The 25,939-nt window shown below is 39.0% G+C and overlaps 1 protein-coding gene across 2 annotated transcripts; it reads right to left on the reverse strand.

Annotated features, from left to right (window-relative positions):
- Positions 1 to 8,422: 8,422 nt before the first annotated feature.
- On the reverse strand, positions 8,423 to 9,923 carry BEX3 (brain expressed X-linked 3). 2 transcript variants are annotated; one of them, XM_022566469.2, is made up of 3 exons: positions 9,849 to 9,923; positions 9,375 to 9,449; positions 8,423 to 8,993 (listed from the first exon to the last, which is right to left on the reverse strand). In XM_022566469.2, exon 3 carries the CDS (start codon positions 8,979 to 8,981, stop codon positions 8,673 to 8,675), a length of 309 nt encoding a protein of 102 aa, XP_022422177.1. In that variant the 5' UTR covers positions 8,982 to 8,993; positions 9,375 to 9,449; positions 9,849 to 9,923; the 3' UTR covers positions 8,423 to 8,672. The 2 variants fall into 2 exon arrangements, with proteins under 2 accessions (XP_022422177.1, XP_022422176.1); XM_022566468.2 differs by having other exon boundaries at positions 8,423 to 9,040.
- Between the last annotated feature and the right edge of the window lie 16,016 nt (positions 9,924 to 25,939).

Raw genomic sequence — 25,939 nt, forward strand, 5'->3', positions numbered from 1 at the left:
ATGATAAAACCCTGTAGAAAGTAGGCATAGAGGGAACTTTCCTCAACATAATAAAGGCCATATATGACAAGCCCACAGCAAACATCATCCTCAATGGTGAAAAACTGAAAGCATTTGCACTAAGATCAGGAACAAGACAAGGTTGCCCACTCTCACCACTCTTATTCAACATAGTTTTGGAAGTTTTAGCCACAGCAATCAGAGAAGAAAAGGAAATAAAAGGAATCCAAATTGGAAAAGAAGTAAAGCTGTCACTGTTTGCAGATGACATGGTACTATACATAGAGAATCCTAAAGATTCTACCAGGAAACTACTAGAGCTAATCAATGAATTTGGTAAAGTAGCACGATACAAAATTAATGCACAGAAATCGCTGGCATTCCTATACACTAATAATGAAAAACCTGAAAGTGAAATCAAGAAAACACTCCCATTTACCATTGCAACAAAAAGAATAAAATATCTAGGAATAAACCTACCTAAGGAGACAAAACACCTGTATGCAGAAAATTATGACACAGATGAAAGGAATTAAAGATGATACAAATAGATGGAGAGATATACCATGTTCTTGGATTGGAAGAATCAACATCATGAAAATGACTCTACTACCCAAAGCAATCTACAGATTCAATGCAATCCCTATCAAACTACCACTGGCATTTTTCACAGAACTAGAACAAAGAATTTCACAATTTGTGTGGAAACACAAAAGACCCCGAATAGCCAAAGCAATCTTGAGAACAATAAACGGACCTGGAGGAATCAGGCTCCCTGAATTCAGACTATTCTACAAAGCTACAGTAATCAAAACAGTATGGTACTGGCACAAAAATGGAAAGATATATCAATGGAACAGGATAGAAAGCCCAGAGATAAACCCACGCACATATGGTCACCTTATCTTTGATAAAGGAGGCAGGAATGTACAGCGGAGAAGGGACAGCCTCTTCAATAAGTGGTGCTGGGAAAACTGGACAGGTACATGTAAAAGTATGAGATTAGATCACTCCCTAACACCATACACAAAAATAAGCTCAAAATGGATTAAAGACCTAAATGTAAAGCCAGAAACTATCAATCTCCTAGAGGAAAACATAGGCAGAACACTCTATGACATAAATCACAGCAAGATCCTTTTTGACCCACCTCCTAGAGAAATGGAAATAAAAACAAAAATAAACAAATGGGACCTAATGAAACGTAAAAGCTTTTGCACAGCAAAGGAAACCATAAACAAGACCAAAAGACAACCCTCAGAATGGGAGAAAATAGTTGCAAATGAAGCAACTGACAAACGATTAATCTCCAAAATTTATAAGCAGCTCATGCAGCTCAATAACAAGAAAACAAAAAACCCAATCCAAAAATGGGCCGAAGACCTAAATAGACATTTCTCCAAAGAAGATATACAGAATGCCAACAAACACATGAAAGAATGCTCAACATCATTAATCATTAGAGAAATGCAAATCAAAACTACAGTGAGATATCATCTCACACCAGTCAGAATGGCCATCATGAAAAAATCTAGAAACAATAAATGCTGGAGAGGGTGTGGAGAAAAGGGAACACTCTGGCACTGCTGGTGGGAATGTGAATTGGTACAGCCACTATGGAGAAAAGTATGGAGGTTCCTTAAAAATCGACAAATAGAACTACCATATGACCCAGCAATCCCACTACTGGGCATATGCCCTGAGAAAACCATAATTCAAAAAGAGTCATGTACCAAAATGTTCATTGCAGCTCTATTTACAATAGCCTGGAGATGGAAACAATCTAAGTGTCCATCATCAGATGAATGGATAAAGAAGATGTGGCACATATATACAATGGAATATTACTCAGCCATAAAAAGAAACAAAATTGAGCTATTTGTAATGAGGTGGATGGACCTAGAGTCTGTCATACAGAGTGAAGTAAGTCAGAAAGGAAAAGACAAATAGCGTATGCTAACACATATATATGGAATCTAAGAAAAAAAAATGTCATGAAGAACCTAGGAGTAAGACAGGAATAAAGACACAGACCTACTGGAGAATGGACTTGAGGATATGGGGAGGGGGAAGGGTAAGCTGTGACAAAGCGAGAGAGTGGCATGGACGTATATACACTACCAGACGTAAGATAGGTAGCTAGTAGGAAGCAGCCGCATAGCACAGGGAGATCAGCTGGGTGCTTTTTGACCACCTAGAGGGGTGGGATAGGGAGGGTGTGAGGGAGGGAGACGCAAGAGGGAAGAGATATGGGAACATATGTATATGCATAACTGATTCACTTTGTTATAAAGCAGAAACTAACACACAATTGTAAAGCAATTATACTCCAATAAAGATGTAAAAATAAATAAAAATAAAAATCTAAAAACCAGACATTGAAGTAAATAACAGCAGAAAAATTACCTTTTATCACAGATCATTCCTAAATGTCATTAGTTGTGATTTCCTTTATGTCTTTTTCTACCTTTTTTTTTTTTTTGCGGTAAGTGGGCCTCTCACTGTTGTGGCCTCCCCCGTTGTGGAGCACAGGCTCTGGACGCGCAGGCTCAGCGGCCATGGCTCATGGGCCTAGCCGCTCCGCGGCATGTGGGATCTTCCGGAATGGGAGCACAAACCCGCGTCCCCTGCATCGGCAGGCGGAGTCTCAACCACTGTGTCACCAGGGAAGCCCCTTTTTCTACTTTTATATGCACATTCCCATATATAATTATATACCTTAGTTTTTTTATTAGAGTACCTGTAACATACACCATTGATTCAGAAACACTTTTTTGAGAAAAAAAACAAAACCCATCACATAAAATCTACACATATATTTTATGACGTATCCCAATGTGAGAGATGTTGAAGATTTTTTTTAAATTGATGTTAGCATAGAGTAAGACAATTTAGGTCATATGATATATGCGTTGCTAGGATCTCTGGCCTTTTCATGTATTTTCTTATAGCCTGTTTCTAGGCATGTTTGTATTCAATGTAATTGTGTTTCCACTATGCTACCAGTGGTTTTCAGGTGTTAATGTGCATTAGAGCCTCTCAGGGGAACATGATAATAATGTATGTTTTGGGGCCCAGTTGGAAGTGTGTTTGATTCATGAAATCTGGAGAGAGATGCCAAAGTCTACATTATTAGCAAGAGAGGCAGAAGATTCTGAAGCAGGTAGTCTTTGTGGAATGCTTCAAAAAATCACTGATACATATAGACAAGGACTCCCTCTTAGACCAAAACTTTTCTCAGGCTCCTCTGGCCTTCTTTTCAATGAGGTCTTGTCCTTGGTTCTGGCCTTGGCCTGGTAAGCCCAGTTTTAGCAAGAAATTCTGGTTAGGCAATTTATCAAGAATTCCCCCAACCTTGATATCTAATCAAGCTTGATACATAACCAAGTTTCTCTTCATAATTTTCCATCCTCTCCCTCACCCTTCCCATTGGCCATAAATCCCTAGCTGTCCGTGTTGTATTTGGAGTTGAGTTCAATTTCTCTCCCTTATTGCAATAGTTTTGATCCTTATTGCAGTAGTCTTGAGTAAAGTATTTCTTGCTGTTTTTAATAAGTAATAGTGTTCAAGAAGCTGGAGGAAAGACTGAAGGTAGTTAGTGGAGACATGGAATACAACAAATATAAAAAAGACCCAAATTGAACATCTAGAGATAAAAACTACAATGTCTAAAATGAAAAATATGTTAGATGGGGTTAATGGCAGATTAGATGTTGCAGAAGATTAGTGAACCTGAAGACACAGCAATTGAAACAATTCAAAATGAAATACAGAAAGAAAAAAGACAAATAAATCAACAGATCTCTTAATCCCATACCCCTATTTTATAGCACAGGGTATTATATCCATTATCTTATAATAACTTTGAATGGAGTATAATCTGTAAAAATACTGAGTCACTATTCTGTACATCTGAAACTAATATAATATTGTAATTCAACTGTACTTCAATTAAAAAATGAACAAGCATTACTGAGTTGTGGGACAACCATACTGATAATCATTTTAAATGGAAATGGTCTAAGCTCTCTAAGACATGACAGAGATTGTCAGAGTGGATAAAAGACTCAGCCCCTAATATCTGAATGTTATGGAGAAGAGAGACCTGGCTGCACACACAAAAAATCATATACACGTGCTGAGAAAAAGATCTTTTCGCTAAAAATATACATACCACGGTCCAAGCGTCATTAAGATAGTACTCACGTAAGCTAGTACAATTCTAAGTCAGGTAGAGGATAAAAATGCACACCTCTATAGGAGACAAACTGGGACACTGAGGTGTTTAGAGAAATCTGTAATGATGGAGGGTGGAGGTGGCTCACCACAGCACAGGAATGGAGTGGGCTTGTGACAGTTTGGATGCTACTTCCAACAACTGAGGGGAATCTGAGGGACTTGGGTCCTGCAAGTGCAGGTGAACATAAGAAGTAGGTAAACATAGCTCACACTCTCTTTACCTATTTTAGTTCTCTAGGCAGCCCTGGAAATTATCTCCATTTTACCAATGAACAGAGTAAAATAACTGAGGCACTGTCATGGTAACAACCACCGTTTATATTACTAGCTAAATGATTCAGAAGTAATTTGAAATTCATTATTCTCGTTTGTTGTTGCTTTTTAATCAAGTTTTCATCAAGTTCTTCACTGTCTTTAAGTTGATTGACACATTTAGTTTGCTTTTTTTTTTTTTTTTTTGGCCGTGCAGCATGCAGGATCTTAGTTCCTGACCAGGGATCGAACCTGGGCCCTCTGCAGTGGAAGTGTGAAGTCCTAACCACTGGACTGTCAGGGAATTCCTGCTTCCTCTTTTAAAAATCAAACTTTAATATAATTAGAGAGTAATACTTGTTGATTTAGGAAAAATAGATAAAAACTTTAAAATTCATCTACGCACGTGTGATCTTAGTAAAGGAAACAGGGTGTTGAAAGTAAGATTTAAAATTTTTCTTCTTAATACATTTTCTCTCTGTTCCAAAGCAACAACAAAACCACTTTAGGATGCATATTTTACAGTCAGAAACACAATAAAGCTCTTTCCATTTGTGGGAAAATGATTTTTTTAAATTGGCATACATCTGAAGATTTCTCTCTTCATATGAAATTCACCAAAGTTTATTTTTACTAAATGGAAAATATTTTCCATCTGCTACAAGGAAAAGAGTAAATTTCTAAACAGGCTAATTGTAACTTTTAAAACAATGTTTGGGGGAAAATTAAATATACAAATAAACGTTAAGATTTTAAAAGTTATAGGTATGCCTTATTTATTTGGTTATGTATGTTTATATTACTCAGAAAGCACTTCGACTGGTTACACAAGATAGCAACTACATTACATGCCATATGCTTGAAAATTTTAAAATGGGATCTTTCTAAACAAAATCCACGTTTATGACATGAAATATGTGATATCAGGGAAGAAGACAGTGAATAGACATAGGATTTTGTCCATTTCATTCATGTAATCCAGTCCTTTTCCTACTCTCAGGACAACTTTTAAGTTTCATTATATAAATAGCTCCGTTCTATTAAGTAAATGTATTCACTTAATGTTCCCAAAGTTGCCAACTGAGAGTGGACCTGCTGAAACATGACTGTTATTTTCACAGTTTTGAAAAACAGGAACTAACTGAAAGTTGGTCAAATGTGATCCAACTAGCTTTAAGGAGAGGAGAGAAGACATAAAAAATAAACATAGCAAGTTAAACATGTCTCCTTGGCAGGGGCTTTGAAAGAAGCAGTATTCCTCTTAAGAGGCTCTGAGCCTTGTTTAATCATGACTAAATATAGGATGATGATAGAAAATTTTACAAGTACTTTCTTTGGATGATTGGATTATGGTTTTGTTTATATTTTTCCTTATATTTTCTGCATAATCCAAATGTCTAATGACCTTGTATTACACAAATAATTATAAAAAGTATTTCATTTAGAAATGTTCCTCATAGGAATTTTTAAACATGAGAGTGTAAAGAAATAAACAACTCACAAAGACTCAATGTTAATTTTTGTTATATGTTATTTTAGATAAATTATAATTGCTGGGGCTTCCCTGGTGGCGCAGTGGTTGAGAATCCGCCTGCCGATGCAGGAGACACGGGTTCGTGCCCCAGTCCGGGAAGATCCCACATGCCGCAGAGCGGCTGGGCCCGTGGGCCATGGCCGCTAAGCCTGCGCGTCTGGAGCCTGTGCTCCGCAGCGGGAGAGGCCACAACAGTGAGAGGCCCGCATACCGCAAAAAAAAAAAAAAAATTATAATTGCTAAACCCTTTAATAATAAAAGTTAAATGCATTATTATATTATTAAATATCTACTACATCAGACACTGCTGAAAATTGAGCTCCAGGGTGATTAAGACAAAATAATTGTTGTAAAAGGGCACAGGCTTGCATAGAAAAGATAATGCCTAATTTATTTAATAATTATATAATTATACATTTATTATTAATAATAGATTCATAATAATGCATTAATTTAACAGGATATTTGGAAAGATTAAAAAACAGTGCTGGTTTAGCAACAAAGTCGTACTGTATAGCACAGGGAACTACATTCAATATCCTGTGATAAACCATAATGGAAAAGAATATTTAAAAAGTATGTATAAAAATAAGGTACTGGTTTAAATATAGACATACATTGATTGTTGAATGCAATCCAATTTTAGAAATATTAAAATTTGGAAAGGTATATTCCTTGTGAAATCAAACAAGTAAGGTAATTTAGATCACAAGGTTTGTAGAACGGTGTAATCAGTCAGTGTTTCCCCATGCCTATGCTGGCAAAACTGAGATGCATTAGAATCACCTGAGGAATTTTCAAAACAGTAGTTACTGATCAGGTGATTCAAGGATGACAATGGGAGGTGGGAGTGGGAAGGGCACCCACGTGTCAGCATTTTTAACATTTCCCTCAGGTGATTATGATGGAAGTAAGGGGTCTGCTTAAACACTGGCACATACAAGGTTTTTAAAACAAGATTGAAGATCTTGGGTTAGAGACCTTCCTTGCTATGTTCCTTTGGAAATTAAAAGTAATACTTTACAGGTAAATAGTTACTTGCTTAGGCCACTTAATTAAGAACAGTCAGGAACAGTATTGAGCTTGGTTCTGAACTCCATTATAGTTAATCAATTAAAATAATAATTAAATATCTACTATGTTAGACAACACACTAGAAACTGATCTCCAGGATTAAGAAAAAATCATTGTCTTCATAGGGGCACACAATCACATAAAAATGATAAAGCCAGACATTCAAAACAGTTTTTAATAACTTACAAAGCAGTTTCATGTTTCATGTATGGAAGGGATAGAAATGGGAAAGGAGTGCATTTCAGCTTTAAAATGTGTTCCTCTAACATAATTTACATGGCTTGTGGGTCTGTTAAACTGGTTGGGCAGGCCTACCCAGACTCTTTTCTGAGAAAAATCCCCCACATAGGGTAGAAACACAGGCAAAACAAAGCTTTCAGCCTGTTTGTGTTTTGGAGGTTTGAGGTAGTACAATTCTGGGCATCTAGATGTGTCTCCTGAGCTGCGCCCCAGTGCATTCATGTCTGAGTTTTCAAAAGGAGGAGCATAAAAATAAAACCAAAAGGGCTGTTTTGTTCAGAACCAACATAAGAACAAGAACCATGGGAATGGTACTCTCGGGAATATAACTCCAAAGTGAGGATAAAAGCCTTCTCCACACTTTTATAGAGGTCAAAGGGGGGATTTATCTCACCAGGGACTGCAGAGAGATCAGTGGGGTTTTGTTACCTTGTGGACTCTAGCACATCAGCAACAGGAACAGAAACAGGAGCCAGCAAAAGGGAAAGTATACCCAACTGATATGGCAATAATCAGGTGAGTAAGGGTACTGCAAATATGATCAGAATGACAAGGTGGAACCCACCTATTTTGCCCTCTGGACTTGAGCCTGGGTGAAAACTCCCTTTAGTACTTCCCAAGTATCTGATGAGGGCCAGGGTCCTGCTAAATGCTGGGGAGTTGCCTAGGAGGCAGCCCAACACAGTTCCACACCTCATATATTCCATTCAGCAGCCCTGTAAGGCAAGCATTATTCCCCATTTCACATAAGAGAAGACTGACTCTTTACAGGAATGTATCTGTAATAAAGGGAGGGTTTACTTCCAGTTAAGACTGGAAGATGCTTAAAGTTCACTTTTCTTTAAGTTTGCTGAACCAGTAATTATTAGCCTCCAATTATTTGTGAATTATTTATTCACAGACCCATTGAAAAACCGTTTTCATTGCTTCTAAAACTCCAGATAATTAAAGGGAAAAAAGTCACATATTATCCAACCATAGAGAAATGTGCTCCAATTAACATCCTGCGATATCTGATTTCAGATTTTTGGAGGGTTCATATAATATATATTTTTTTCAATGAGACAATAATAAATGTATAGATTGATTTTAATTGCTTTATTAACTTTACATTTTTCCATGCAAATGGGTGAAACTCTACTGTTGACAGAAACTTAGATTGCGTGACAAGGCAATCTCCAATTAGAAGCTGGTAACACAAGAACCCACCTGACACATGGAAATTACATAAGGTTCACAGCAAACGGATCAGTAAAGGCATATCAGGAAAACGCAAGGAAAAGGAGAACAACAGTGGGAATCACAGTATTAATCTCATGGAAAATGGCAGGAGTCAAGGCATAAGGCAAAATTCATCATGATGGTCATGGTGATTAGAGAGCTCCCCCATAAGGATACGCAGACAATTCCTCAATTGCAGCTCCCTAAGTTTTCTCCTGATTTCTCTCATCTCCTCCATGAACATTTCCATATCATCTCCATCTCCACCCATCCCATCGTTGACCTGCCTATTGGGTAGGGCCCATCGGAAGTTAGGGGCAAGTCGGCGAGCCTGTCCCCGTCTATTATTTCCTGCTGGCTGGTGGCCTTCGCCCCCTCCCAAAGGGCGGTCTTCCTCTCCATTCTGCACAGGCTGCTCCATTTCTTCGTTTTCCTGGTGGATATTTGCCATGATGAGATTTTTTTCCCCTGGTTAGTTTTCTTTGAACAACATGTAAGACAAAAGGCAAGGAAAGAGACTGAATGCTTGGTGCACTAACCAGCAGGATTCAAAGCCCTGATATCAAAGACTTTTAAATTTTATTTTTTCCCACCTCAGGAGCCTCGTGAGCCTTCTAGGGAGCCTCCAATTTGAGCCCCTTCCCCAGCTCTCTTCTTTTCTCTCCCTCCCCCAAACCCAAAGCCCACCATTTTTCTTTTCCCAGTATTCTTTCCCAGAGCGCAGCAGGCACCAAAATGGAGGACGAGGGATAGGGCCTGGGGGAGTTAGGAAGGTGTCTCAGACTGGCTTTGCACCAGCACCCGCCGCACCGACCTGGGCCTATCCTCGCTGTCTCCTCCTCCTGATTCTCGCCACGAGTGCGCCGCCGCGACGCCTAGTCCCGCAGACCTGCAAAGGGGCGAGGTGGGAGCAGGGGGCTGCTGCTGCCGGGCGCTCGGCCCCTTCCCGGCCCCACGCCCCCGGCCCCACGCCCCCGCCAACCCCTTCCTCCCCGCGTCCTCCGCCCCCACCCTCAGCCGCTCCCATCCCCGCCCCGCTCCCGGGTTCACCATTGCCCTGCAGGAACTCAGGAATGATTTCCCATCGCTCTTAGTTGCTCTGCTGCCCTCCCTGGAACCCGGCCGTCCCTGCACCCCCACCCAAGGGGGCCCCCATTTCTGTTCCCAAGAAAGCCGAGGCGCGGAGATAGCTCGCCGGGACCCGGCGCGCTGAACTCCTGCGCCGGCCTCTGGGGTTGGCGGGCCGCTGCAGCCCTGGCGTCAGCGCGCGGGCCCCGGGGGCCCTTACCTGCTCAGCTTCCCCCGGGCCCGATGCCAGCCCGCCGTGCGCAGGGCAGCGGGGAGCTGGTACCCAGACACGAGTGACGACTGCACCAAAGGCTGCGTCGCTCTGCAGCTCGCGGTCACGTGAGGGCTGCGCGTCACCGCCGAGCTCTCCCCCAAGTCCTGTGGCCGGTGCAGCAGGAGCGCCCCCCTCCAGCCTAGTGCACACACACAGACAGCCCCCTCCGCCTGTTCGTGCGCAGGGCCACAGCGAGCACCGCTCTGTCACTCATCTTGCTCCTCTCCAATATGAGAGCCCACAAGTGGCATCATCTCCCTGCGGTTGGAGTTTGCCCTTCTCTGGTTACCAGGGAGGGCCTGCAACACCCTCCACCTCTCCCACTCCCACCCCAGGCTTTGGCGCTGGCTTTTTCTGCTCTGTCTTCTCGCTAACCGCGGGGTCCCCGCCCCCACTCCCTTGCCACACACAGGCTGGATGTACACAGCCACCATTGCCCACCATGTCCCCTGAATTCATACCCTTCTAGGAAATTTAGATTGAGGGCTGGGGTGAGGAGGGAGCAAGGGGCTTGTCAGAGAGGCGAGGAGAAGTGGGCTGTATAATATATATCCTTACTAATAATTTCTCTTTATTTCCTTTTTAAGAAAATCAGCACGCCATCAAAAAATTAAAAATTATGAGGTTTCATTTTTGAAAGAAATCTTGAAAGAATTTTGAAAGAATCTTGCAGGATGAAAAAGCCTCATTGTTTGATTACATTCACCTATACCACCCAGAAAATATTTTCTCTGGGCTCCACACATCAACAACAATATTTTTTTTTTTTTTTTTTTGCGGTACGCGGGCCTCTCACTGTCGTGGCCTCTCCCGTTGCGGAGCACAGGCTCCGGACGCGCAGGCTCAGCGGCCATGACTCACGGGCCCAGGCGCTCCGCGGCATGTGGGATCTTCCCGGACTGGGGCATGAACCTGTGTCCCCTGCATCGGCAGGCGGACTCTCAACCACTGCGCCACCAGGGAAGCCTCAACGATACTTTTGAAACATTTTATTTTATTTTGAAAAAATACAAGCATCTTCCTGAATACAGTTGGTATTTTCAAAATGATCTGTAAAGTAAATCTTCAGATAGAAGTCCAGTTGTCAGACCTTGGCCATTTTATGTAAATGTAATGTGATATTTTTGATACCACAGTCTTTGGAGAAAAGGAGCCTTTTTATTTTCTGCTTTCCTTTCCAAACCTTCCAAACCACTCCTACACATATCTCCTTAGAATGATCTCAGAAGTTAAGTATAAAATAGGTAAAAGTTCCAAAGACATTTGCTTTTTAATGTGAATGTTTCCAAAAAATATTAGAAATGAATCATGGAGTATGAGAAGCAATTAAACTTGAAACTCGAGTGTAACTGTTCCTTTTTTCAACTTGAAATAACTGAAAACTTTTTAAAATCACGGTTAGAAAATAGAGATGTCTTTAGGAAAGTGGCATTATTATAAAAAAATATTAAAAAGTGTTGGTTGTGTTAAAGGAACCGAAAGAGTTATATGTACTGAGTCAAGACAGGCCAGGCAAATTCTTACTGCCTCTAGTTTTGGCTCCAAACTACTATGTAATCTCCTACCCTGCTAAACTAGCTGGGACATTGAATAAAGAAAGAGTATATGCCTACTGCATATGTAGTTTGAAATATATAAAATTATATATATGCGATATATAGAAATATTGACATATAGCTCCAAAAGCTCAAATTACAAAATAATTGTCTTTTAAAGGAATGCTAGTGATTCCTGGATTCTGTCTCACTGTTAGCAACTCTTCGTATAGGTAGCTCTATTAATGATATCCACTGGAAGGATGCTGATTAGAGGCATGAGCTGTAGTATCAGACATGTCTGGCTTTAAATCCTGTTTCTGCTACTTACTTGATGTATGACTTTGGGTCAATTACTTATCAAGGTCTCTGTGCTTCCTCTGTGAAACAGGGATTGTTAGAAGAAATAAATCACATATTTCAAGTATGTACCACAGACCCTAAAGAACCATCAATGAAAGTTGATTCATTACATTTTTTTACTATTATTAGATGGTTTCTAACAAGATTTGAAGAGTAGGCAAAGCATAGTTCTGTCCTTAGCTAGATCCACTTGTCTTTAAAATCTGTGAGAGCCCAAAACACATCTGCTGTCTTCTACTTTGCAAAGCCAGTGACTTATAGAATTCCTTGCACCAAGTAGGTGATTGGTAAATATTTGTTGACTAATACATCCACTACTAAGGCTAATAGGTTGCTTTTCATTCAGAGGACTGTATTTAGAGCAATATGGAAAAGCTTTCATGAAAATTAGGAATTACCTAGAAAGAATCCCCTGAAAGTAGACAAACCACTATGACATAACCATTGAATACAAAGTTTAAGAAGTGGATTTTTAGTTCTCTCAGTGGCTAAATGTTTTGCTATTATCTTTTTGACCCATCTTGGATAAGTCTTTTGCTTGAAACCACCAAATTTTCTTGGATGGAAAACATGCATCTGTATATTTTTCCAGATTAGATGTTATGCTACATAGGAGATTAGTTGTAATGAAGTGCTGTTTCAAAGATAGGTGAAAATTGTCCTGAAAATGATGTTATCTTCACTAAAATGCTGTGAGGTATTGATTGAGATCTTTTCTTGTCCTTGGTGTTTTCTGAGGAGTTGAAGATAACAACCTATTGAGAACAAAATTTTTTAAATTTCTAAAGCTGAGTTACAAGGACACAAGAGTCTTAGTTTGGGACTCATGTGCCCTAAAGGACAGAGAGAGGGTGAACTGGTTTGATGGCTTTTACCCTAAAATAACAGAAGAGTAGTGTAATACTGGGAAGGAGGAGACTGGGTTCACATTTGGGGAAATGCAGTATTCGTGAAAAGAACCTATTTCCTCTCCTTATCTCCTGTAATTATAGTGGATGGTGGCACTTGATTGGTTTCCTTCCCCAAAGCCAAGGGAGTGGGATCCCAAAAGAACTGTACATAAAGTTTAGGGATATCTACAAAACGTTAAGGTTCACTTATTCCTTTGCTGGATATCTGCATTACCATTGGGATTTTGAGCTAACCAGTTGCTATAGGAGACTGGAAAGAACATTTTGGAGAGATGATGTGGTGGTGTGGCCAGGTAGAGAAAGGGCTAAGATTGACCTCCTACCAAAGTTCCCAATTCTGGAGAAGCATGAAAAATAAATCCTACCATGCCTACAGGTTCCAGAGTTGGGGAGCGGGGAGTTATTGAGATACAGATTTACCAGTAACTGATACAGAGTAGGGCAAAGAGACCTATGAATCATAGGAATGCCATGTGAGGGTTATTAAGAGTCACATGCAAGATATGGCCCAGTCTTCCAAGAAGACACTTGGAAGGGAACTGCTTGGATGTGAGTCCTTATCAGCAGGTTCTCTAGAAATCAGACTTGAACTTCAGTGACGATTAATCACGTGGGGATAGCAATCTTACCCTAGGTATTCACATAAAGAGTTGTCTTTTTATCCGTCTTCAAACTCTCAAGTCATCTGAGTAAACACAGGGAAGGAGGGTGTGACTGTTAATTTTATGTGTCCACTAAGCCATTGGATGCCCAAATATGTGGTTAAATAATATTTCTGGGTGTGTCTGTGAAGGTGTTTCTGGAAGAATTTAGCATTTAAATTGGTGAACCAAGTAAACCAGATGGCCCTCCCCAATGTAAGTGGGCATCATCTAATACCATTGAGGGCCTGAATAGAACAGAAAGGCAGAAGAAGGTTGAATTCATTCTCTGCCTGATTGCTTGAGCTGGGACTTTGATCTCCTGCCCTTGGTGTTCCTGGTTCTCAGGACTTCTGATTCAGACTGGCACCTGCATGTCAGCTTTCCAGCTCTCAGGTCTTTGAAGTACACCATTGGCTTTGCTGGCTCTCCAGCTTGTAGACAGCATACAATGGGACTTCCCAGTCTACATAATCATGTGAACTTGTAATCAATCAGTCTATAAACCTTATAATCAATAAACCTATCTATCTATCTAGAGTCTATCTAAATGATAGATAGACTCTAGGTAGATAGACTCAGATAGATGATAGATAGATAGATAGATAGATAGATAGATAGATAGATAGACTCTAGATAGAAAGATAAACCTCATAGAGGGATGAGGAGGACTCTGAACCAAAAGTGATATTGGTGTTTTAAAATACATAGAACCAAGAAGAAAACTTCTATATATAGAAAGGTTAAACAACAAGGTCCTTGAGGTGGATGGACCTAGAGTCTGTTATACAGAGTGAAGTAAGTCAGAAAGAGAAAAACAAATACAGTATGCTAACACATATATATGGAATCTAAGAAAAAAAAATGTCATGAGGAACCTAGGGGTAAGACAGGAATAAAGACACAGACCTACTAGAGAATGGACTTGAGGATATGGGGGGGGGAAGGGTAAGCTGTGACAAAGCGAGAGAGTGTCATGGACATATATACACTACCAAACGTACTGTAGATAGCTAGTGGGAAGTAGCCGCATAGCACAGGAAGATCAGCTAGGTGGTTTGTGACCACATAGAGGGGTGGGATAGGGAGGGTGGGAGGGAGGGAGACGCAAGAGGAAAGAGATATGGGAACATATGTATATGTATAACTGATTCACTTTGTTATAAAGCAGAAACTAACACACCATTGTAAAGCAATTATACTCCAATAAAGATGTTAAAAAAAAGAAATTAGAAACTAAAAAGTAAAAAAAACCCAAAAAACAAGGTCCTGCTGTAGAGCACAAGGAACTATATTCAATATCCTGTGATAAATCATAATGGAAAAGAATGTATATATATATATATGTATAACTGAGTCACTTTGCTGTACAGCAGTAATTAACATAACATTGTAATTCAACTACAATAAAAAATAAATTTAAAAAAAGACATAGAGCCAAATCTTTAACAGTTTAACTGAACCTATTTTAATAAGCAAAAGTGACTGAAAAGTTGGGGAAGGACTGAGATACAGTTAAAGAAGCCCATTATCCAGTAGAAAGTGGTGGGTGGGGATGATAGAGCACTACTGAGGCAGCTATTGGAAAAATAAGACTGTTTTGTAATTTTACCTCAACTAGTTATCCCTCAATCAAATTGATATCAGGTTAATATTCCAACAGAGGAAGCTCATTTTTGCTGAGATCTTTTTGCATGTTGCCATGACATATATTGTAGCTCACATGTATTTGGCTGGAAATGCACCCAGTTGGACTGTAGTTATTGTCCTATTTTCCTCTCATTATACTCTCCTGGGTGCTAGGCTTGGGAGAAGATAGTCTGGCGCATGGTGGGCTCTGTGGGTGTGGATATCTCTGTTCCTGCCTAGAATGGTTCTCTATGTGTCGTCCTGATGCTTCATTGCTGCAGTCTTATTGTACTTCTCTTTTTTTTTTTTTACTACATTTAAGCACCTATTAACAAATTGAAACTAAGTATTAAAAATCTAGGAAATTATGCCTACCCTAGCTTCCCTATAAGCTATGGCCATTATAACTTTGATGCCAAGACCTTTGAAGAATTGAGAACAGACCTGATAAAGTTTTAAGGGTGTTACTCTAAGAGTTTGAAACATTTGAAAGATAATGTATTTCATTCAAGAGATCTAGTCTTAAATAATAACAAAGCTATAAGGCTAAGACGTCTGAGTATGAAATCAACAAATATTCAGGACCTCACTATCTATTAGACAGCTGATGGTTGTTATTTTATTTTAGAGACTGCAGATGCTGTCTTGAGACACCAGAGACCCATGGCCACTCTTTCCCGTAGTTTAGGACTCTGGTGAAAAAGAAGTTCTGTCCTGTATAGTCTCTAACTGATTAATTGAGCTACACTATGTATGGGCCAAGAGAACTCCTTTGACCCTTCTAGCTACAGGCCTAGGCTAGCCTCATTCTTACTTTCCCCTGGATTTTGGGATGAACTTAGAAGAGTATCAGGAAACTTAGCATAAATGTTTACCTTGCCTTACTGTTGCTAGTCCCATGTAAGTTCCATTACTGATACAGTTTTAACACCTAGCAAGGTCCTAGTACCCAATAGGCCCTATTAGTTCAGGGGTTGCAATTCATATGGCCACAGGTGACATATATTGAGTGAAGCCAGCTGAGCAGGAATCTGGTTAACTAGGGAGCATGTGCTCTATCAAAATGAGATAGCCTCTGCCAATTATTGTCATGAGACAATTCAGGCCCTATGTTGCCAAATATTCCTTTTTTTCCCTCAAGAGATATCAGAAATATAAAAGTTTATGTGAAATTGCCCCCTCTCCACAAATGAGCTGCTAATTTAAAATTCTGCATTCATTTTCTCACCTTTTCTCACACTTAACTATTTGGCAGACTTGATAAAACATTGGCTTCATACTATTGTGTACCTATAGCTATTGCCTGCAGCATGACACAGGACTCTTCCAGTTATCTATTGGTAAGTAGCAAACCATCCCAAAATTCACTGGTGTAAACTATAACTGATATTTATGTGCACAGACATTGTGAATCAGAGGTTCAGAAAGTACACAGTGGAGGCTACTCTGCTCTAGGATGTCTGAGGCCTCAGCTAGGATGGCTTGGCTGAGGGTAACTTGAAAGGCTGTAGATGACTCAAACAGCTGGGTCCTGAAACAACTGAGACTGAAATGGCTGCAGGACAGGCTTATGTAGGAGTATCAACCAGAGCTCCCACAAGTAGCCAGTCCAGCATGGCTATCTCAGGACGTTAAAAGCAAATGTTCCCTGCAAACAAGGTGGAAGCTGTATGCTCTTTTATGACCTAGCCTTGGAAGTCACATAGATCAGTACTACCGACTCCATTGGTTGAAAGAGTCGTAAGTCCTCTTCCAAGATTGAAGGGGAGGGACTATAGACTTCAACTCTTGATGGGAGGAGTGCCAAATAATTTATAGCCATGTTGTAAAACCATCACACACATTACTGGTGTGTGCTTCTTACAATCCTTTTCTTACCCTCCAGCAAGACAAGGCAGTCAATATGTTATTGACACTTGCTTGATTACAATCGTTAAGTACAAAATAATTTTTTAATAAGACCTAAAATGGAATTCCCACAGCTTAGTTCCACTCATACTTTTCCTACCTTAAGGATTTCTAAGAAATTAATTTTTACTAGAAAAATATTTAGCATATTTATATATTTGTCCACAATTATCCACCTGTGTACTGATTGGGTACTGATGTGCATAGTTATCAGAAAGGATTGGAAATAGGAGATCAAAATAAACTGTGAGGCCAAAAGAATGGATTAGGAGGGTTATAGAAAATTGGATTTTATAGTCATGTTTTCTGTGCTTTTGCCTAATTTTGGATTTATAGGGTAGGACTTATGATCTCACTTGCAGTCCCAAGCTTTCACAGATCATGTATTGTCGAAACTGGAACGACCTTAGAATTATTTTAGTCCAAGAGCCTATTTTACAACTTGGGAAACCAAGATAGAACAATTAAGAGGCTTGGCTAGGTTACCAAATAAGATAGTGGCAGAACTAGAAACAGAACCACCTATGCTTTCTTGGATAATACTACCTATCTATCTATCCATCTATCTATCTATCTATTTGCCTTGTAGGTCTATACATATTTTATATAAAATCAAAGGAAATACACTAACATTTTGTTTATAATTGCTTTTGGCTCTTGTGGTGATGGTTGATAGGCTAAAATCATAAATCCAATTTATGATTTTCCACATTTTCTAAATATTCTACAATAAATTAGGTAGATATAAGAATAAGCAAAAAATTATACTTAAAGACTAGTGAAACTGATAATTTTATGTGTTTTTAGTACAGATGAGTTTATCTATCTCTAACTAAAGAGTAAACTAACACCCTCTCTCTCTCTCTCTCACACACACACACACACACACACACACACACACACTTCTCCCCTTCCTCCCTTCCTCCTCTCTTTTCACACCCCTGCCCCAGCTCCTGAGTCAAGGGCTATATTTCCCACCACAAATCTAAGACTTAGGCATTTGTAGCATGACAGTATCTTGTGCCATATTTTACACTTAGAGACCTATGCCTGGTGACTTGGTGACTCCCCACTTCCACTCCTCCCGCAACCCCTCCCATTTAGTTGTCCTCATCTGTGAGATTAAAAATGCATTTCTAATGCTGGACATCAGGTGGTGATTACCTCTATCTTCTAAATTATCTCAAAGGATAATGTATCCTTTTTGTAAATAGGGAAAAATCTTTAATTATTTTTCTTTTAAATTCAGGTTATGTGAATAACCTGAATAGTATGTGCAGAATTATCCTAGTTTCCTTAAACATACATAGTGATGAAAATGAAATAAAACAGCACTTATATAAATGCTGATTATGTAGAGCATTGTTGTATATGTATATTCATTATTGCACTTTATCCTCCCCCAAATCCTATGAGGTAGGTGCTAATGTTATCCCCTATCTTATTTTACAAATAAGAGAATTGCAGGACAGCAAAGCTATGCAACAGATAGGAGGTGGTAGGGCAGGAATTCAGACCCATACAGTCTAGTTCCTAAGTCCATGTTCTTACTCAGTTTCATTAATAAGTCCCAAATCTATAACTCATTCTTTCTTTTATCCATCTATTGTTTGAGACCTTTTCTGTGCTATGCACTGCCTGCCCATTACACATCTCAATCTCAGTACCATATTTAGGAGTTCTGATTCCCCTGACATAGTTCTTTCCACTTAATAAAAATATAAGAAATATACTTTTCATTCAATCAATTTATTGAGCATCTACTATGTCCCAGGCAAGGCCCTGGAGATATAAAAGACAGTAAGACAGATCGTATTCCTACGGAGCTCATGGTTTAGTGGGAGGAAACCAGGAGAGTGTGGTAAGTACTGAAGGGGAGATTGGGGCACTGAGTAAGAGGACTTAAACCAGTTGCCAGTAAAGTCTTCCAGGAAGAAGCAATGTCTAGGAGACCAATTTCTGCTGTGACAGTGTGAGGAGCTCTGTGGAACTGCTTTCCTGTGAAACTCATTAAAAAACCAAACAAAATAATTTAAAGGCTCTAGAAATGGTTTTAGGGGCATATATTAAGTGGAAAAACATCTATTCAAGAAAATCTATAAAAAACTTCATAAGAAATATGAGTCTGTGGTATTTGAACCTAGACCTCTCCCTCCCTCTCACTCCCAGGTCAAGGAGGCATAAACTGCACTCCTAACTGTCAGTCAAGAACACAGGACATCCTCTTCCTGCAGCTTGCAGCCATGGGGATTTTTCCTGGGAAGAGAAGGATATCAGCATTTCTTATCCTGCCCCAACTACTGAGATTGTGAGGTTAAGCTCCAGGTGAGTGCAGTTGAGAGGTGGGGGCTCTTTCCTTCCAACCAGCCCCCGCTGATAGAATGGAGGCTGTCCTATGGGTGTGGCACCACTGAGAATACTGAAGCCCTGATCATTCTTGGTTTGGCTTAAAAGGCATGGTTCCACACTATGAGAAGCAAGGTGAGAGGACATCAGGCTACTGTTTCCTTTCTACCCACATTGAGACACCAGCTCCTAAAGCAGAAGTGTCATTCAAAGATAAGAGTGCCATTGTCCCCACTCCCAGATCCAGAGCCCTGGCTCAGAGATTTTGCCTGGGGAGAGAAGAAAGCCATAAGTAATATAGTTTCTAAAATTTCCCCAATGGGACTTACTTTATTTGCAACAGAGCATGGAGACTGTTCAAGCCAAAGGTGCTCTAAAAACAGTAGTGGTTGTGGTGGAGGCAATTGGGAAGTGATTCTTGGGTTTGGTGAAGATAACAGTTAACTGAAAGCTGGCTAGATTGTTTTAAAAAGCCAGGTAAGAAGATGGCTGTGGGGCGTTCTCTTTCCCTGTTTGGAACAAATATTAAACACTGACCTTTGGAACTATTCCTGCAAGTGAGCCCAAATTTGATTGAATTAGGCTTCAGAGCAATTCCTGCCCAAGGGCATTATGAAAAATAACAGATTAGTCAACTGGTAATTATAGGAGCCTAACAGCTGAGTATGGTTAGGGCTATGACCTTTACAAGTGCTTCTCAGTCCCTCACCTCACTCTCACTTAGTTGGGACAGGATGACTAGAGAGGGGTTGGGATTGGATATTGTCCTTCCTTCAGGTCAGTTAGGCTCATAGGTTAGGCTCTGGTAAAAGAGTTTCTCTTGAGGGAAGGCCTTATTTAAGAAGAGTAGAATGCTCTGGGTGCATTAAAAAATGGCTACTTTTCCTTTCCCTCCACCAGAAGCACAAGGAAATTTTCTCTAATATTCACTGTGAGAACCTCATAGGGCTCTGAGAAGTAAAACTCATAAAAGTGTGGGAGGACTCCTTAAGACTGGGCAGCATGGAACAGGATAGAAAGCCCAGAGATAAACCGACACACCTATGGTCAACTAATCTATGACAAAGGATGCAAGGATGTACAATGGAGAAAAGACAGTCTCTTCAATAAGTGGTGCTGGGAAAACTGGACAGCTACATGTAAAAGAATGAAATTAGAACACTCCCTAACACCATACACAGAAATAAACTCAAAATTGATTAAAGACCTAAATGTAAGACTGGACACTATAAAACTCTTAGAGGAAAACATAGGAAGAACACTCTTTGATATGAATCACAGCAAGATCTTTTTTGACCCACCTCCTAGAGTAATAGAAATAAAAACAAAAATAAACAAATGGGACCTAATGAAACTTAAAAGCTTTTGCACAGCAAAGGAAACTATAAACAAGATGAAAAGACAACCCTCAGAATGGGAGAAAATATTTGCAAATGAATCAATGGACAAAGGATTAATCTCCAAAATATATAAACAGCTCATGCAGCTCAATATTAAAAAAAACAAACAGGGCTTCCCTGGTGGCGCAGTGGTTGAGAGTCCGGCTGCCGATGCAGGGGACACGGGTTCATGCCCCGGTCCGGGAGGATCCCACATGCCGCAGAGTGGCTGGGCCCGTGAGCCATGGCCGCTGAGCCTGCACGTCCGGAGCCTGTGCTCTGCAACAGGAGAGGCCACAACAGTGAGAGGCCTGCGTACCACAAAAAAAAAAACAAAAAACAAAAAAACCCCAACCGACTCAAAAAATGGGCAGAAGACCTAAATAGACATTTCTCCAAGAAGACATACAGATGGCCAAGAGGCACATGCAAAGCTGCTCAACATCACTAATTATTAGAGAAATGCAAATCAAAACTACAATGAGGTATCACCTCACACCAGTTAGAATGGGCATCATCAGAAAATCTACAAACAACAAATGCTGGAGAGGGTGTGGAGAAAAGGGAAGCCTCTTGCACTGTTGGTGGGAATGTAAATTGATACAGCCACTATGGAGAACAGTATGGAGGTTCCTTAAAAAACTAAAAATAGAATTACCATATGACTCAGCAATCCCACTACTGGGCATATACCCAGAGAAAAACATAATTCAAAAAGACACATGCACCCCCATGTTCATTGCAGCACTACTTACAATAGCCAGGTCACGGAAGCAACCTAAATGCCCATCAACAGACGAATGGATAAAGAAGATGTGGTACATATATACAATGGAATACTACTCAGCCATAAAAAGGAATGAAATTGGGTCATTTGTAGAGACATGGATGGACCTAGAGCCTGTCATACAGAATGAAGCAAGTCAGAAAGAGAAAAACAAATATTGTATATTAACGCATATATGTGGAATCTAGACAAATGGTACAGATGAACCGGTTTGCAAGGCAGAAATAGAGACACAGATGTAGAGAACAAATGTATGGACACCAAGGGGGGAAAGTCGGGGGTGGTGGGATGAATTGGGAGATTGGGATTGACATATATACACTAATATGTATAAAATAGACAACTAATAAGAACCTGCTGTATATAAAAAAAAAAAGACTGGGCCTCTCTGGAGTTTTAAATCTCAGACTTGTCCACACTGAACTTCCAGCAATTCATAAATTATAGTTTAGGTTTTCCTACATCAGTACTGATTCCTGGGGAAGTTTCTCTTCACAGGTTTTACTCCAGCAAATTGTGATTCTCTGTATCTGACTGTCTGTCTCTCCTTTTTTGCGGGCAGTGATTTGCTCTGTGACTTCAATTCTCTAATGGATCTAAGAAGAGTTGTTGATTTTCAGTTTGTTCAGCTTTTTACTTATTGTTAGAATGGAGTGATAACTTCTAAGTTCTTTCCATGCCAGACCAAAGCAAGAGGGAATTTAATGATAAAAGAGCTAATCCATAAGGAGTATATAACAATTATAAATATATATGCACCTAAAAACAGAGCACCAAAATATATGAAGCAAAAACTGACAAAAATGAAGGGAGAAATAGATAATTCAACAATAATAGTTGGAGACTTTAATACCCCGCTTTTTTTAAAACATCTTTATTGGAATATAATTGCTTTACAATGGTGTGTTAGTTTCTGCTTTATAACAAAGTGTGTTAGTTTCTGCTTTATAACAAAGTGAATCAGTTATACATATACATATGTTCCCATATCTCTTCCCTCTTGCATCTCCCTCCCTCCCACCCTCCCTATCTCACCCCTCTAGGTGGTCACAAACCACCAAGCTGATCTCCCTCTGCTATGTGGCTGCTTCCCACTAGCTATCTATTTTACATTTGGTAGTGTATATATATGTCCATGCCACTCTCTCACTTTGTCCCAGCTTACCCTTCACCACTTTTAATAATAAATAGACCAAATGGGCAGAAGATCAACCAGGAAGTAGAAGACATGAGAACACCACACACCAACTAGACCTAACAGACATATAGAATATGCCACCCAACAACAGCAGAATGCACATTCTTCTCAAGTGCACATGGAACATTCTTCATGGTAGACCATGAAGGCCATAAAACAAGCCTTAATAAATTTAATGGGTTATAAGTAATACAAGATATGTTCTCTGACCACAGTGCAATAAAATTTTGTATAAACAACATAAAAAAATTAGGAAAGTCACAAATATCTAGAAATGAAGCAAAACACTCCTAAACAGCCAATGCATCAAAGAACAAATCAAAATGGATATCAGAAAATACTCTGAGATTAATGAAACATGACGTACAGCATACCAGAACTTATGGGGATGGAACTTTGGTATGTAGAAACACAATGTACTCAAAACAATGGGATGGAGCTAAGCTTATGCTTAGAGGGAAATATATAGCTGTATATATAGCTGTAAATGCCTATATTAAAAAGAAGAAAGATCTCAAATCAAGATCTTAACTTTCCACCTTAAGATGCTGGGAAAGAAGAGCAAACTAAGCATAAATGAGAGCAGAAATTAGAGTAATGGAGTATAGAAAGAGAATAGAGAAAATTAGTGAAACCAAACTGGTTCTTTGAAAAGATCAACAATATTGACAAATCTCCAGCTAGATTGATGAGAGAGAGAGAGAGAGAGAGAGAGAGATGTGTGTGTCAAGTTACTAGAATCAGAAATGAAAGAGGGGTCAATATTACTGAACTTATAGATATGAAAAAAGATTATAAATGAATAATATGAAATATTACATGCCATTATGTTATATAACAGACAAAATGGACAAATTCCTAGAAAAATACAAACTACCAAAACTATCTCAATAAGAAATAAACAATTTGAATAGACCTATAACAAGTGAAGAGATTTAATTAGTAATAAATTTTTAAAAACTACCCATAAAGAAAATTCTAGGCCATGTGGCTTCACTGCTGAATTCTATCAAACATTTAAAGAAGAATTCTTCAAAAAATATATAAAAGGAAAGCACACTTCTCCTCTTATTTTAAGAACACTTCTCCTCTTATTCGACCAGTATTATCCTGGTATGAAAACCAAAGATATGACAAGAAAAATCTACAGACCAGTATCTCTTATGCATATGGATGCAAAAAATCCCCCAACAAAATACTAGGAAAACAAGTCTAGAAACATATAAAAACAATTATACATCATGACCAAATGGGATTCATCCCAGAATGCAAGTTTGGTTTAACATCCCCAAGCCAGGAATTCCCTCAACATAATAAAAGGTATTACAAAAAACCCTCAGCTGACATTATACTTAATGTTAAAACACTGAATGCCTTGCCCCTAGTATCAGAAACAAAACAAAGATGTGTGCTCTCACAATTTCTATTCAACGTTACACTGGAGGTTCTAGCCAGGACAGTTAGGCAAGGAAAAGAAATAAAAGGCATCTAGACTGAAAAATAAGAAGTAGAACTATCTCTATTTACAGATGACATAATCTTATATATAGAAAGTCTTATGGAATCCACTGATAAACTAACAAAACTAACAACTTCAGCAAGGTTGCAGGATACAAGATCAATAAACAAAAATCAACTATATTTCTATACACTTGCAATGAACAATCTGAATAAGAAAATTAAGAAAACAATCCTACTTATAATAGTATCGAAAAGAACAAAATATTTAGAAATAAATTTAATAAGGGAAGTACAAAATTGATACGCTGAAAACTGCAAACCATTATTGAAAGAAATTAAAGAAGATGCAATTAAATGGAAAAAAAGATCCCATGTTCATGAATTGAAAATTTTAATATTGTTAAAATGGCAACACTTCCTAAATTGATCTACAGATTCAATACAATCCCTTTCATAACCCCAGCTGATTTCTTTGTACAAATTGACAAGCTGATTCTAAAATTCATATGCATTGCAAGGGACCCTAATAGCCAAAACAATCTTGGAAAATAATAAAGTAGGAGGACTCATGTTTCCTGATTTCAAAATTGCTTCAAAGCAATGGTAATCAAGACAGTGTGATACTGGCACATGATAGACATATAGGTCAATAGGACTGAATTGAGAGTCCAGAAGTAAAACCATGTGTCAGCTGATTTTTGATGAGGGTGCCAAGACCATTCACTGGGAAAAATAAAATAGTCCTTTCACAAACAGTTCTGGACCAACTAGATAGCCACTTGCAAACTAACGAAATGAGACCCTTACCTCACACCATATACAAAAAAATTAACTAGAAATAGATCAGAGACCTAAATGTAAGAGCTAAAATGATAAAACTCAGGGAAAAAACCCATAGGGATAAATCTTCATGAACTTGGATATGGCAAAGGATTCTTAGATATGACACCAAAGTAATGAGCAGAAAATGAAAAAAACATTGAATTTCATCAAAACTAAAATTTTTAGGGCATCAAAGTATACCATCAGGAAAGTTAAAATATAACCCACAGAATGGGAGAAAACATGTACAAATCATGTATCTGATAAGGGACTTGTATCCAGAGTATATACAAACTCTTACAACTCAATAATAAAAAGGCAAATATCCCAATTAAAAAATGGGCAAAGGATTTGAATAGACATTTCTCCAAGTAAGATATACAAGTGGCCAATAAGCACATGAAGAGATGCTCAATATCATTAACAATCAGAGAAATGCAAATCAAAACCACAGTAAGATACCCTTTCACCTCTGCTAAAATGGCTACAGTCAAAAAGTCAGAAAATAAAAAGTGTTGTCAAGGACATGGGGAAATTGGAACCCTTACACACTGCTGATGGAAAGGTATAATGGCCAGTTAGTTTAGAAAATAGTATGGCAGTTCCTGAAACAATTAAGCATAGAGTTACTGTATGACCCAGCAATTCAATTCCTAGATATCTACCCAAGAGAAAAAAGAACATATGTCCTTACAAAACTTGTACACAAATGTTCATAGCAGCATTACCCATAACAAGAAAAAGATGAAAACAGCCCAAATATCCACCAATGGACTAATGAATAAACAAATGTGGCATATCCATACAATAGAATGTTGTTCTGCCATAAAAAGAAATGAATACTTGGTACACAATGGGCGAACCTTGAAAACATAAGCTAAGTGAAAAAAGCCAGTAACAAAAGACCACACTTTATGAGTACATTCTGATGAAATGTCCAGGGATAAGGAAATCTATAGAGACAGAAAGTAGATTAATGTTTACTTAGGGCTGGGGGGATAGAGGTGTAGGGGGTGGGGTCATAGGTAAGGTATGGTGTTTCTTTTTGACTTGAAAA

This window comes from Delphinapterus leucas, chromosome X (genome assembly GCF_059928025.1).
Source record: "Delphinapterus leucas isolate spDelLeu-1000000601 "Yukka" chromosome X, BTC_Dleu_Yukka2, whole genome shotgun sequence".
Classification (NCBI taxonomy): Eukaryota; Metazoa; Chordata; class Mammalia; order Artiodactyla; family Monodontidae; genus Delphinapterus; species Delphinapterus leucas.

Coding starts and splice junctions, on each gene's coding strand:
- BEX3 (XM_022566468.2), bottom strand. CDS start 9,011: ATGGCAAATATCCACCAGGAAAACGAAGAAATGGAGCAGCCTGTGCAG.